At 39.5% G+C, this 15,522-nt stretch overlaps 1 protein-coding gene across 2 annotated transcripts in view; it reads right to left on the reverse strand.

The window, feature by feature from the left end:
* Positions 1-5,961: 5,961 nt before the first annotated feature.
* The window catches only part of LOC142659452 (Krueppel-like factor 8), a 119,400-nt gene continuing 109,839 nt past the window's right edge, over positions 5,962-15,522 (reverse strand). Inside the window, exons 6-7 of one of the 2 annotated variants that reach the window (XM_075835603.1) lie at positions 14,537-14,745; positions 5,962-7,530 (exon numbers count right to left, since the gene is read on the reverse strand). In XM_075835603.1, coding sequence (XP_075691718.1) covers positions 14,564-14,745 — 182 coding nt within the window. In that variant the 3' untranslated portion in view covers positions 5,962-7,530; positions 14,537-14,563. Of the gene's footprint in view, positions 7,531-8,427; positions 14,746-15,522 lie in introns of those variants that run through there. The other variant, XM_075835602.1, reaches the window with a different exon arrangement.

The following is a 15,522-nucleotide window of genomic DNA, read 5'->3' on the forward strand; positions in this document are numbered from 1 at the left end:
AGTGTTATGGACAGACGAATCGAAGTTTGAGGTGTTTGGATCACACAGAAGAACATTTGTGAGACGCAGAACAACTAAAAAGATGCTGGAAGAGTGCCTGACGCCATCTGTCAAGCATGGTGGAGGTAATGTGATGGTCTGGGTTTGCTTTGGTGCTGGTAAAGTGGGAGATTTGTACAAGGTAAAAGGGATTTTGAATAAGGAAGGCTATCACTCCATTTTGCAATGCCATACCCTGTGGACAGCGCTTGATTTGAGCCAATTTCATCCTACAACAGGACAATGACCCAAAGCACACCCCCAAATTATGCAAGAACTATTTAGGGAAGAAGCAGGCAGCTGGTATTCTATCTGTAATGGAGTGGCCAGCGCAGTCACCAGATCTCAACCCCATAGAGCTGTTGTGGGAGCAGCTTGACCGTATGGTACGCAAGAAGTGCCCATCAAGACAATCCAACTTGTGGGAGGGGCTTCTGGAAGCATGGCGTGAAATTTCTCCCGATTACATCAGCAAATTAATAGCTAGAATGCCAAAGGTCTGCAATGCTGTAATTGCTGCAAATGGAGCATTCTTTGACGAAAGCAAAGTTTGAAGGAGAAAATTATTATTTCAAATAAAAATCATTATTTCTAACCTTGTCAATGTCTTGACTATATTTTGTAGTCATTTTGCAACTCATTTGATAAATATAAGTGTGAGTTTTCATGGAAAACACTAAATTGTCTGGGTGACCCCAAACTTTTAAACGGTAGTGTATTTCCCATACATATGATTGTTGTACTGATTTCCTTTTAGTAATTGTTATTGCGGTTTCATTGGTTTGCAAAAACTCTTAACCCCTTAGTGACCAACAATACGCCTTTTCACGTTCGTCACTAAGGGGCCTTAGGCTAGGCTGACGCCTTTTCACGTGAGCCTAGTCTAAGTCCTGCACGGGTCTCCCTGAGGATCGCACAGTAAAGTCCCCTAGTGGGACTAATGAAATAAATAAACATGAAATAAAGATTATTTATAAAAATTACAGTAAAAAAATTAATAAAACCATTTTTTTCCATAAAAAGTGGTTTTATTTAGTAAAAGTGTAAAAAAGAAATAAAAGTACACATATATGGTATCGCCGCGACCGTAATGACTCCATTAATAAAGTTAATATGTAATTTAAACTGCAAGGTGAACACCGTAAAAAATTATTTTTTTTTCCATTGCCCCCCAAAAAAGTAATAATAAAAATGAATCAATAAGTCCCATGCACCCCAAAACAGTACCAGTCAAAACTACGTCTCGTCCTGCAGAAAACAAGCCCAAAAAATCACTACATTGATGGAAAAATATAAAAGTTACGGCTCTTGGAAAGCGACGATGAAAAAACAAATAATTTTAGTTCAAAAGTGTTTTTATTGTGCAAAAGTCGTAAAACATAAAAAACCTCTACATATGTGGTATCGCCGTAATCGTACCGACCCATAGAATAAAGGTAACATGTTATTTATGCCGCACAGTGAACAGCGGCAATTTAAAAACGCATAGAACAATGGTGGAATTTCAGGTTTTTTTTATAATCCCCCCCAAAAAGTTAATAAAAAAATTATATGTACCCAAAAATGGTGCTATTAAAAAGTACAACTAATCCCGCAAAAAACAAGTCCTCATACAGCTATGTAGACGAAAAAATAAAAAAGTTATAGCTCTTTGAATGCGACTATAGAAAAACGAATAAAATAGCTTGGTCATTAGGGCCTAAAATGGGCTGGTCACTAAGGGGTTAAAATTCTGGAATCTTATTCATATTTTTGAAATTGTATTCTGCTACAACATCTATATCAGTGTTTTATTACACAGAAAAGTTTTTATTATTGTTGTATTTTTTATTTGGTTCCCCTCTTTTACTTCCAGTATCCTCCCTGACATTCACGGTGCACCACTTAACCTTTGACCCGTCTTTTTGCCGGTTTTTTCTTCGTTTTACATTGGAGTTAAACTGTGTGTATATATACCCCTGTCATTTGCCTGTATTTTATTGCCTGACGAAGATACCGGTCCGGCGTTGAAACGCGTAGCTTGCTTGTACATTCTCTTTTTATCCATTAAATCATGAACATCGTTCATTCCTATTTACATTAACAGCAGCGCCCGTGTGGTCCTTTTCCCCCCCTTTTTTCAATCAACTATCCACCGGCAGCACCTCCTGGTTGTTGCGTTACCGGACTTAGGCAGCAGCTGTTTGTGCCCCAGTGCATCGTCACCCCCAGTGTTATACCTGCCAGTATTTCACACTCACAAGGTGAGCACCAGCCGTGTTTTACTTGTTCTCCCAGTCTATCAGGTTAATTTGCACCATCTGGCGCCGTGTCTTTCTTTTTTCTCTATTTTAGTTTAATGCACACCATCAACAGAGAGCTTTAAAAGGGTTATCCGGGACTTGGCAGAGAATAGTATAAATATATATAATATAAAGTAATAATCTATTATTATACTCACACCCCTGAAGTGCCCACCCTGCTCAGAGGCCGTACCAGTCCTGGTAGCTGCCTCAGCGGTCACATGCCATTCATGGTCACCGCCTAGGCCAGTGATTTGCTGCAACGGCACGTGACGGCTACAGGAGCTTCCGGGACCGGACTGCTAGAGAATGGAGCCTCAGTGCTGGAGAGGGTGGTCACTTCAGGGGCTGTATATATAATAGAGTATTATTTTACACCAATCCCCTGCTTATCTGCTGATTTTTAGGTTTCAATAATTTTTATTGAAGATTTTCAAGAAAAGATAAACTTTACATCAAACAATGCGGTGTCAGGTGGTCAAACCCCATAAATTGACTCATGACAAACAAGTATATTCCGAATATTGCAACAGTACAAAAAAGGGGAAAAAAATAATAAAAGGAATGGAGAGAAAAAGGGAAAAGTGGGGGGGGGGGGCATGGGAATGGGGGTTAAATGTCTTCTAGGCATACTTAACCTAAGAGATCATCCCAAGATAACGGGGCCATGGCTGCCAAAACTAGAAGGAATAGCTCTTCCTTATCTGAGACCATACAGTGTAATCGGTCATTGACCATAATCCAATTCAGTTTAGTCTTAACCAGATGGATAGGAATCACTTTTCCAGGATGTAGCTATAGCAATGTTGGCTGCCAGGAAATGAAAGGATACAAATTTGTGAGAGGAATTTGATAATCCTGGGATTGTCTCATTAAGTAATGCCTGTGACGGGAAACGTTTCAAGTTAATCTGGGTTATAGAATATAACATGTTAAATATTCGTCTCCAAAATCGGCGCGCCTTTGGACAACCACACCATATATGCAGAGGGTCTCCCACACATCCACAATGTCTAAAGCAAGAAGATGAGGCAAAAGGGAACATCTTGGCCAGTATAGAGGGAACTAAGTTCCATCGTAAAAATACTTTATAATTGTCTTCAACCAGCGTGGCATTAATAGAGATTTTCGCTGTGCGTTCTGCCATATCTTGCCATTCCCGAACAGTAAAGGATGTGTGTAAGTCCCTCTCCCACATAGACATATGATAGTTTGTCCGATGGAGAGACCAAAAATAAGTAAATATTAGGCAAGAGATGATGACCACTAGAGTTATTTAGGCATAGATTCTCAAATACTGAAGTACTTTGCAGAACCGATGTAGGTTTAAATGAGGACATAAAATTATGTATCTGGTGAAAACGAAAAATCGCAGAATCCGGCATGTGATGTGTAGATTGATAAAAATGACAGGGTTTTGTTTCTGTCGATTTTTAAATGTTCTCGGATAACCCCTTTAAACTTCTATTATATCATCTGTACTCAATAATGCTAAAGTAGAAGATCACTGCACACAGCCAGCCTTGCCATAGTTCTATCCATATTTGTTAATTCACCCCGATTTCTTCCCTGCCAATGCTGGCAGAATCTTGTCACAGTAAAGTGTTCCGCAAAAATGTCCCTCTATTTTGTATGAGATTCTTATGCGTACCCCAAAGAAAACATTTCTTGATATAAGGGGAAAAAAAAAAAAAGACCCTCTCCTTTTAAAGGGGAATTCCACTTTAAAAATATTCTCCTATTTCAAAAGCATCACTGTGGGTTTAGGAGCTTTACCAACTCCTTGTTCAATTTATGATTGAGATTCTCAGATTATATTTGTGGGGGATGTGAAGAGCAGCGGTCAGTTCTCCTCACATGTCTGTTACAGTTCTTGTATTCCCCATAAAACAGCAGCACAAATCTCTACTTTGCTGCAATGTATGTGTAGGTACCATGTATGCGTTTAGTCAAGGCAAATGAGTTCACAAAGAATTGTCTAGACTGTATATTCTGTAGCAAATCTCAGCTGTGCTATAGGTTTGTAAAGATTTTAAGTCTCTGAAGGTCAACAATAATGCTCTCATTTACTGACCGCCAGCAGAGATTTTGAAAACTGCTCAGAATAGAAAATAGAAAAAGTGTATTAGAAAGTTTGAGGACTTCTAAATATACATTGATTAAAGGGAATGTATCATTAGAAAATAAAACATTATTTAAAGAGAGTCTGTCTTGCAGTTTTGATCGGCAGGCAGCTTGTTATCGAGGAGGAGGCGTCGAGCAGATTGATACAGAGTTGTGTGCGAAAAGATTCAAGATAACCTGCAATTTATTGATTTAACCCCTTCCCGCAAACACCACGTAAATTAAGGGTCCTTGAGCCTGCAGCCTGTTAATTTACGTGCAGACTTTGTGCAGGAGGACGCAAAGACATCACAGTACCATTAGCAGGATGGGCCTGTCATTGTGACAATAATCAGATCCGCATCACAAAAAGTCCATGAACAGTAGGGGAAATATATTAAGACTGGCATGTCAAACACTAGTATTAAATTAATCTACGTTGGTGAAAAAGTGGGCCAAATATATTGAGAGGTGCACACCTTTTAAAATATTTGGTGCACCTTTGGCTAGCTGTGCGACAGAAATGCAAATCCACGCCTGCTATGAGCAGGTGTAGATTTGCGGGATAATTTATGGCAGATTCTGACAAATTATGATAAATATGTTGCTCTTGTGAAGGCCCCTGCCGATTCAGCTACGCCCCATCCCCTTTTTCCGCCATTATTAAAGTGTCAAGAAATTTGACATGACGTGTGTCAAAATTTATGACTTTTTTATGCCAGAAAACTAGTGTAAATCTGTTGATATATTCCCCCTAGAGCTCATATTGAGCAATGTGTTATGAACGGAGAGGCATTGCTTTTTCCTTCCGCCGGTTGCTAGGATGTTCGTAATGACCTCACATGGATTCCCTGTGCAGGGAGGGCTTGTAAATATGTGATCTGTGTCTTTTCTGAATTTCTTTGTATACATATTTACACAGTTACATAGTTGATAAGCTTGAAAACAGACACAGGTCCATCAAGTCCAACCTATAATCCTACCGTGTTAATCTAGAGGAAGGCAAAGCCCCCATGAGGTTGATGCCAATTGTCTCAATAAAGAGGCTCTGTCACCAGATTCTCAAATCCCTATCTCCTATTGAATGTGATCGGCGCTGCAATGTAGATAACAGTAAAGTTTTTTGTTTTTTTTAAAACGTTCATTTTAGGCGTTATGAGCTATTTTATATATATGCAAATGAGGTTTGAAATGGACAACTGGGCGTTTTTTTTCGTTATGTCCAACTGGGCGTGTATTGCGTTTTTAACTGGGCGTGTTTACGTGTATGACGCTGACCAATCAGTGACCAGTCAGCATCATACACTCATCTCCATTGATTTACACAGCAGCGATGTGCAGCCACATAAACAGAGATTAACGTTAATCAAGTGTCCTGATAATGAATACACATGATCATCCAGCCTGGACGTCATGTGTATTCAGAATCCTGACACTTCTGACGCTTTTCTTTGAGATTTCTAGCAAGGGAAACGAAATCTCGCGAGATTACGGAGGTGAACGAGAATAAATCCCTGATCAACATCCCATCTCCAGAATCTAGTACTTATAACCTGTAATATAATATTTTTCAAGAAAGGCATCAAGGCCCTTCTTGAACTTGTTCAAAGAATCGACCATCACCACATCCTCCATAGTCTCACTGCTCTCACAGTAAAGAATCCCAGTCTGTGACGGTGGTGAAACCTTTTCTCCTGTAGATGTAGAGAATGCCCCCTTCACATTGTTACAGGCCTAGGTGTAAAAAGATCATTAGAAAGATCTTTGTACTGTCCAATTATATATTTATACATTGTAATTGAATCGCTCCTACTCAGTCTTTTTTCTAAACTGAATAGCCCCAAGTTTGATAACCTTTCTTGGTACTGCAATCCACCCATTACATTAATTACCTTGGTCGCCCTTCTTTGCACCCGTTCTAGTTCAGACATGTCCTTCTTATACACAGGTGCCCAAAATTGTACATAATATTCCAGGTGTGGTCTAACTAGTGGATTTGTATAGAGGCAAAACTATGTTCTTGTCATGAGCATCTATGCGCCTCTTTTGATGCATCCCATGATTTTATTAGACTTGGCAGCAGCTGACTGGCACTGGTTGCTAAAGGTAAATGTACTGACCACCAATATCCCCAAATCTTTTTCAATAACAGTTGTACCCAGTGTTTTACCATTTAATGCATAATCGTACAATTAGTTTCCTTGGACCAAGTGCATACCCTTACATTTATCTACATTAAACTTAATTTGATATTTCTCTGCCTTAACCTCCAGCTTCTCCAAATACCTCTGTTGTATTACATTATCCTCCTATGTGTTAATTACTTTACAGAGCTTAGTATCATCTGCAAATACTGAAATTATACTCTGTAAACCCTCTACAAGGCCATTAATAAACATATTACAAACAAGAGGAACCAATACTGACCCCAGTGGAATTGCAGTGGTAACTGCGACCCACTCTGAGAATGTACCATTAATAACCCCCCTCTGTTTTCCATCACTGGGCCAGTTGTTAACCCAATTACACATATTTTTCCCCAGTCCCAGCATTTTGATTTTATATACCAACCTTTTATGCGGCACAGTATGAAATGCCTTTGAAAAGTCTAATACACCATATCAACAGCCATACACCGGTCCAGTCTAGAACTTACCTCCTCATAGAAGCTGATTAGATTGGTTTGACAGGACCGATCCCTCATAAACTCATGGTGGGTTAACAGTTTATTATCATTGAGATACTGGAGAATAGCATCTCTTAGAAAACCCTCAAAAATTTTACCCACAATGAAGGTTAAACTTACAGGTCTATAGTTTCCGGGATCACTTTTTGACCCCTCTTTGAATATTGTCACCACATTTGCTATGCGCCAGTCCTGTGGAACAGACCCAGTCATGATAGAATCCTTAAATATTAGAAATAAAGGTCTGTCTATCACAGTCCATAATTCCTGCAGGAGGTGGGTGTGTATACCATCCGGACCCGGTGATTTCTCTGTTTTAGTGTTTTTAAGGCGGCGTTGCACTTCTTGCTGGGTTAAGCAGGTGACATTTAATGGAGAATTTACTTTATCCCTAATCATGTCGTCTGACATTGGATTTTCCTGTGTAAATACAGTAGAGAAAAAGGTGTTTAATAGATTGAACTTTTGCTCATCCTACTCCACCATTATACCCAGATTATTTTTGAGAGGGCCAACACAGTGATCAAGTTTGTTGTTGCCATTCGATCACTATTTTCAGTGATCTGTATTTGGGGACAGCAGGTAATACACAAAAAAACCGCCTACCCCTCAAAGTGTACACGCACAAATTTTATATATTCTGCGTGACATAAATGCGTTTTGCATGGGTATCAGGTGCTCAGCATTAATACCTTCAGGCGGAACGTACATTATCCCAACATAAAATAATTACTGTGTCCACCAATTTTAGACTGTCCTATACCGACTATCTGCTTTTGTACAGATGCTGCATCTAAAGCGAAGTGAAGGAGATACATTTAAAGAGGCTCTGTCACCAGTTTAAAACTGCCCTATCTTCTATCTAATCTAATAGGCGCTGTAATGTAGATAAGTAATGTGTGTATAAAACAAAAAAACTTATTTTTGACAAAGTTATGAGCATTTTAAGTGTTATGCAAATTTGTTCTTAATGCCCAAGTGGGCGTGTTTTTACTCTTGACCAAGTGGGCGTAGTAAAGAGAAGTGTATGACGCTGACCAATCAGCGTCATTCTTGTCCAGCTTAATCCACAGCAGAGCGTGATCTCTTGATATCACGCTGCGCTGTCACTCCCGAAGTTCCTTCACACAAGCGACTGGAGTATGATCAGACATCGCCTCCAGGATTTAAAAAAACAAACACATTACTTATCTACATTAAAAGGCCTATTAGATTAGGTAGAAGATAGGGCAGTTATAAACTGGTGACAGAGCCTCTTTAAAAAGAATGCGTCATCACAAAATGATTTATTGTTTCAATAAGCTTTTATATGTCAAACATTTTTAAGAATTATTTTTTTTAATTTTCTATGTCATTATCTATATAAAAAATAATCCTAAAATCTTGCAGTTTTCACCTAGGTACTGAGTCTCACAATAGACTGACACTACATGTTCTATAGAGGTCACTTCTCAGCAATTTCTCATTATCATCACAGGTAGGATTACAATGAAAGGTAACACCTTTATATAGATAACACAGGATCCACCATTGACAATAAGTGATGGACACATATAGCGCTATAGCGGCATCATACGTTGCACAATGGACACTTATTTGACGTCATTATGCACGAGAGAATTAGAGGATTAATTTTTGGGGTAAATAGTCATTCAACAAACTACCTTGAAACCTGGCATTTTGAATGCAGCATTCCTAACAGTGAACCTTTGCTCTGAGAATGAAGGCCCAAAATACACCCAGTCATGAAAGGGTTAAACCCCTGCTCACTTTGGGGTTAAGGCCTCCTTTCCACACAAAATTTTCAGCATTTCTGAATTCCTATAGAGAACCTTATGGGAAGTATACAAGAAAAAACACCAGACCCAGAGCATGCTGCGTTTAAAAAAAAACACGACTGACCCCAAAAACGCCCCAAACCAAAACGCTTTGTGTGTAGTGGCTTCTATATTTCACTATAGATGTTAAAGGACAGGTGTCGCGGAAAAAAAAATTTTTTATATATAAATTTGCTTTTAGTGTGTAATTAAAATACATTTTATTTGTGTTTTTGTGTTTTACTTTTTTCTTTTTTCTAACTTTTACTTCACTATTGGGGCTGCCATTTTTTTTTCATCTCTGTATGTATCGATCAACGACACATACAGAGATGGAATACGGCACATACATCCTCATAGAGAATGCGAACGGGAGCCGTTCCATACGCCGTCTGTGTGGGAACGGCGCATGCGCCGCTCCCACACAGTCCAAAAGGAAGGTCTTCGGCCGAGCGACATCCGGCGCCATTTTCATGTGGACCGGAAGCCGCGGCCGGACAGTAAGATGACTACTTCCGGTCACGGCTTCCGGACATGTGTTCAGAAGCAAGGACTAGGAGCAGAGGGAGCGGCGGCAGCAGGAGCAGGTAAGTTATGTTTGTGCATGTTCGTGTTTTACTGTGTGATTACCACTGTATGTAACCCTACTACACTGTGCATTCGCCCAAAAAATGGCGGCACACAGTGTAGGAGGTTTGAACATTCAACCCCCTCCTTTCTCCTGGCACTAGCCAGGATAAAGGAGGGGGATTAATTGAGCACACTAGAGCGAGTGTGTCTTCTCCAATTTTGCAGCATAAAGCAATGAGGTTGCTTTACCACATGCCAATGCTGCAATTTTGGAAATTGCTCCCTCTAGTGACCAGCACATGGAAATGTTATAAATTAGAATCTAATTTATAATATTTCCTGACTTGTTAAAAAATTAAAAAAATGAGAACAATGTCTAATCATGTATATACTAACTGTTTAACTAAAAAAAAAATAAAAAAAAATTCTAGCGACACATTCCCTTTAAAGTCACATCTGGCCTCTTTTTAAGAAGAAACAAAAACAAAAAAACCTGCAGTAAAAAAACGGCACAAAAAATGATGTAAACGCAGCCTAAGAGTTCAGTGGGCGGTCCTACTCTGTTATTGGAATTAATTTCATTATTCACACTCATGCAGGTTCCCTTTAAATATGTTGGTTTTTTTTCATCATAAAAAAAATGACCCAAAAAATTGGTGCCATTGTTTTTTTATGTGACTATTAATTAAAAAAACAAAACTCAAATATCCCAGTTTAAGGCTTCGTTCGCATATTGTTCGGGCTCTATTCTGACGTTTCATCTGAGGTTTCCGTCAGAATAGAGCCCTGACTAACACAAATGGAAACCATAGGTTTCCGTCACCATTTTAGGTTTTCAATGGCGACGGATCCGGTCCCAATGGTTTCCGTTTGTCTCAGTTGTGCAAGGGTTCCGTCGTTTTGACTAAATAAATCGCGTAGTCGACTGGTGATGGAAACGGAAACCTATGGTTTCAGTCAGGGCTCTATTCTGACGGAAACCTCAGACGGAACGTCAGAATAGAGCCCGAACAAATATGTGAACGAAGCCTTACACAAGCCACGGGAGCACATACAACATGCAGACAATTCCTGTTTTCTGAATATATCTCATGAGAGGGCAGGAGGCCTTGATAAGAAGGGTAGCAACACTATACTTTCACAGATAAGGCCACTTCCCTGCCATTCCCTGGTCTCTGATGGAGGGGTAGCATTCGATCGCTTCCTGAAGACTTTATTATATTACATTCACATCACGTTTTTGGTCTACGTTCATCATATAAGTCAGAAAAATCTCCCAACCTAAACATATAACGTGGCTATATACTTTCAGTTTCCGCATGTATGCCAAAAATGTACTTTTGGCATACGTTTGGCTGGTACACGCCAGCATACTTTAGTATCAACTGTATTGAAAAGCGTACTGACTGCGCTTTTCAATACAACTCTATAAAAAATAAAAAAAGTATAAAATATTTTTTAATAATAGCCAATGGCAAACATATGCAACTACATGGGCATACAGATGCACATGTGTGCTGCATACGTTCTACAGACTGTTCCAAACTGTCCCACCGAAAGTTATGCGAAGACTTGCCGACGGCCCCATGCACATGTCCGTAGTTTTTATCCACAATTACGGATCCATAATTGCAGATCAAATATCACACATTCATTTATATCGGCCACAGACACCTTCCCGTATATTTACAAGTGTGTGTCTGGGCCGTAGAAATGAGCCGCAAAAAATAGGACATGTCCTATTTTTCGCATTTACGGACCATGCTCCTATACTTATTACTGTGAGACTGGTCTGCAAATGCGAATGACACTCCGCGGCACGTAAATACTGCACGGTAGTGTGCATGGGGCCGGTCTACTGATACTTACAGTATCTGACCATTATCTCCTATTCATTGCAGCTGCCATAAAGCACAAACTGCTGTTCAGTCTATAAAGACAATACAGAAAGGAAGATTGTGCCTCCAATATTGCAGCCCCCAAAGGAGTTTTTAAAAATAACAAATAGTTGGAACATATAAAAAATATTAATAAACATTAATTATCTATTGTACATACTTACATTTAAGTAATACAACAACAATTAAATACATGATACATTTCCTTTAAACGTAAAACAAGATGGACATAAAACTGGAAAGCCCCATAAAAGGGGTTTTCCCCATCAGAGACATTTAAGTCCTCAGGTGAAAAAAAGGTCTATCATAATTTGGATCTGTGACTTTAGATTTAAAGTACTTCTTATACTTTATGTGTGAGAGTCTCAGGGTTTGTGCACACACAAAAGAAAAAGTAATACAGCATGTACAAATATATAGTTACATATATACATTGAACACATACAGTCCTGGTCAAATTTTGGTTTTCACAAAGTTTGCGGCTTCAGTTTTTATAGTGGCAATTTGCATTAACTCTAGATTGTTATGAACAGTGATCAGATGAATTGCAATTAATTGCAAAGTTATTCCTTGCCATGAAAATTAACTTAATCACAAAAAAAAACATTTCCACTGCATTTTAGCCCTGCCACACAATGACCTGCTAACATCATTTAAGTGATCTTCTCGTTCGCTCAGGAGAAAGGGTTAACGAGGACAAGGCAGCTGATATCACTCTGTCATGCTGATAAAATTATAAAAACAGACTGCTTGCTTTAAAAGGGGGATGGTGCTTGAAATCATTGTCTTCCTCTGTTAACCATGGTTACCTCCAATGAAACACGTGTAGTCATCATTGCTTTGCATCAAAAGGGCTTTACAGGCAAGGACACTGCTGCTTGTAAGATTGCCTCCAAATTAATCATTTATCGGATCATCAGGAACTTCAAGGAGAGAGGTTCAATCACTGAGAATAAGGCTTCGGGGCGCCCAAGAAAGTCCAGCAAGAGCCAGGACCGTTTCCTAAAAAGAGATTTCAGCTACGAAATTGGTTCAACACCAGTGCATAACTTGCTCAGGCATGGCACCAGGCAGGTGGCAGTGCATCTGTAAGCACAGTGAGGCAAATGCTTTTGGAGGCTGGCCTGGTGTCAAGAAGGGCAGCAAAGAAGCCAATTCTCTCCAAGAAAAACATCAAGGACAGACTGATATTCTGCAGGAAGCACAGGTATTGGACTGCAGAGGACTGGGGTAAAGTTATTTTCTCTGATGAAGCCCCCTGCAGACTGAGTCCTGTGTTATGCCAACAGTAAAGCATCCGGAGACCATTCATGTGTGGGGTTGCTTTTCATCCAAGGGAGTGGGCTCACTCACAATTTTGTCTAAGAACACTTCCATGAATAAAGACTGACATCTAAACATCCTTCAAGAGCAACTTCTCCCAATGATCCAGGAGCAATTTGGTGATGAACAATGCTTTTTCCAGCATGATGGAGCACCATGTCACAAGGTAAAAGTGACAACTAAGTGGCTCGGTGAACAAAAGATTGACATTTTGGGTCCATGGCCAGGAAACTCCCCAGATCTCAATTCCATTGAGAACCTGTGGTCAATCCTCAAAAAGCGGGTGGACAAAGAAAAACACAGAAATTGTGATAAACTCCAAACACTGATTAGGCAAGAATTGCCATCAGTCAGGATTTGGCCCAGGAGCTGATATTCAGGATGACAGGGCGAAGTGCAGAAGTCTTGAAAAGGGTCAACACTGTAAATATTGCGTCTTTGCATAAACTTCTTGTATTTGTCAATAAAAGTTTAAAAACTTCTGAAATGCTTAAAAAGGTACTTCAGTATAACATAGAAACATCTGACTAAACGATCAACACTGAAGCAACAAACTTTGTGAAAACCAAAACTTGTCAGTCTCAAAACTTTTAGCCAGAGCTGTAGGTGGAGATTGCAGCTGTGCTTTAGTTTGTTTCCACCCAATTATATCTGTGTAATAAATATATATGTATACAAAAAAATATATATACACATACATGTCTATACACAAACATATTATGAGGGCTTTATGCGCACATTTTGCAGTTTGTAAACAAAGTTAAAAAAAATTACAAACCAAAAGGAAATAAAAAGACAGTTAAAAAGGTAAAAACAATAGTAATGGAGAAAAATAATATGCTAAATAAGGAAAGAATCCTATTTATGTTTAAAGTGACCCTAAACAGTGGCATGTTAGAGCTAGCCTTCACATTACCTATATATTGCAGCTTGTTCATCATCTGCACACAAATGTTCCAAATGACATACAACAAAAAGTTTCTCCACCAGAAAGTAACTCTTCCAGCTTAATTTGAATGCAGACAGATACTCAGTGCTTCAGTTCTTCCTACATCACATGACTTTAGATAAAAAGTTTGTGTTCACTTCATAACGTTCCAAGTCTAGTGGATGTAGGGAGGTATATATCCATAGTATCCTTGGAGGAGAAGGATGAAAACAAAGATGCTGGAGGAGTAGAAAAAGGTATTTTCAGTACTGTGCTAGAAGGTGACTGGAGAGGACAGGACTTGCAGTTCACACAGAGCTTTTTGGCGCTGGTTTTTAATGCGGAAACCACGTCGGAATCAGCGCTAAGAAACTTCCCAAATTGCCCCCCATTGTAATGGGAGGCAGAGGTGCTTTTGGCTCCTCACGGAATAAAAAGCGTCATGCTCTTTCTTCGAGTGGTTTCCACCTCTGACATCTTGTTGAAAACAATAAGAGGCAAAAAAAACCTGCGGTGTTCGCAGGAGCGTTTTTTTTGCGGCGCTTTTTCCCGTGCTTTTTGCACTGGATTCAATGTCGCGGGCAAAATACGCTGCAAAAAACGCGGAAAAATATAAAATATCTGCATCAGAATTCCTGAAGGTATTTTGAGGCGGATTTTCTCTTCCTGCAAAAAACTGTGAACTAGGCTTGAAAAAAGAGAGACAACTAGAGCAGCACATGATACATCAAAAAGAGAAATATACAAGACAATAAGGTGTTAAAACAAGCAACAAAAAGTGAGCAGCAGAAGCTGAAAGAGGTACCGGAAAATAATTCTAAGCAGATAATACAACAAAGAAGATTATGCAATGAACTTGAAATAAATGAAATATCAACGTTCGGACCCACCATGACATAATATTTGCATAAACACTGTCACATCATAATGTGCCTCCTACGGTGAAGAGCCAAATGATCTGAACGGGAGAAGGTTCGATCACAGTCCGAACAAATGAAAGGTTTAATGCCCGTATGTTTACGAAAATGTCGGGTCAGTTCGTCTGATCTGGCAAATTTCCACGTACAACCCTCCCATGTACATTTATACGGCTTTTCTCCTAAGAAAAGAAGAAATTAAAATGTTAGGAGCGGTCTATACCAAGGCTAAGATTATTGGCAATAAAAACTTTTTACATTGAAAAATTTAGGTTGTAAAATTCATATCACAGGGAATGAATTTAACTCAAATTATCACGTTATTAACCATAGGTGCAATGTTTTGTATGTACAGTACCTGTCCTGAGAGCCTTGAAGAAGAGAAAAGTCCTGCTGTGACTACTGTGTCAGGGAGGGGCCTGGGAAATCTCTCCGTGTAAACGGGATGTGCGGTCGACAAGAACAAAACTATTGTTCGTCTCCATACGTGCGATCATTGCTCCGTTTGAATGGAGCAAACGACAGCCGATTAACATACTGTATGGTCGAATGGCGCTCGTTTAACGTCTAAAATATCTGCTTGTGTAAAAGGACCTTAAAAGGGGTTTTCCCATCAGTGACATTTATGACATATCCGAAGAATATGTAATAAATGTCAGATAGATTTGGGTCCCACCTCTGGGACCCGCACCTATCTCTAAAACGGGGGCCCCCTAAATCCCGTTGTACCTCTCTGTGTTACCGCTGACGCTTGTGATTTCCGACCATGTAAGATAAAAACAGCATAGCTCGCTGAGCTATGCTGTTTCCGTAAGTCCCATAGAAGTGAATGGGAGTTACGGAAACAGCGTAGCTCGCATGCTGAGTGTTCGCATGCCCATTGTAAAGGGGCTTCTATTTAGTGGGATTCACTGGCTAGTGTCACTCACTATTACTACCTCCTTTTATTAGGGTCACTA

Source organism: Rhinoderma darwinii, chromosome 8, assembly GCF_050947455.1.
Source record: "Rhinoderma darwinii isolate aRhiDar2 chromosome 8, aRhiDar2.hap1, whole genome shotgun sequence".
Taxonomy (NCBI): domain Eukaryota; kingdom Metazoa; phylum Chordata; class Amphibia; order Anura; family Rhinodermatidae; genus Rhinoderma; species Rhinoderma darwinii.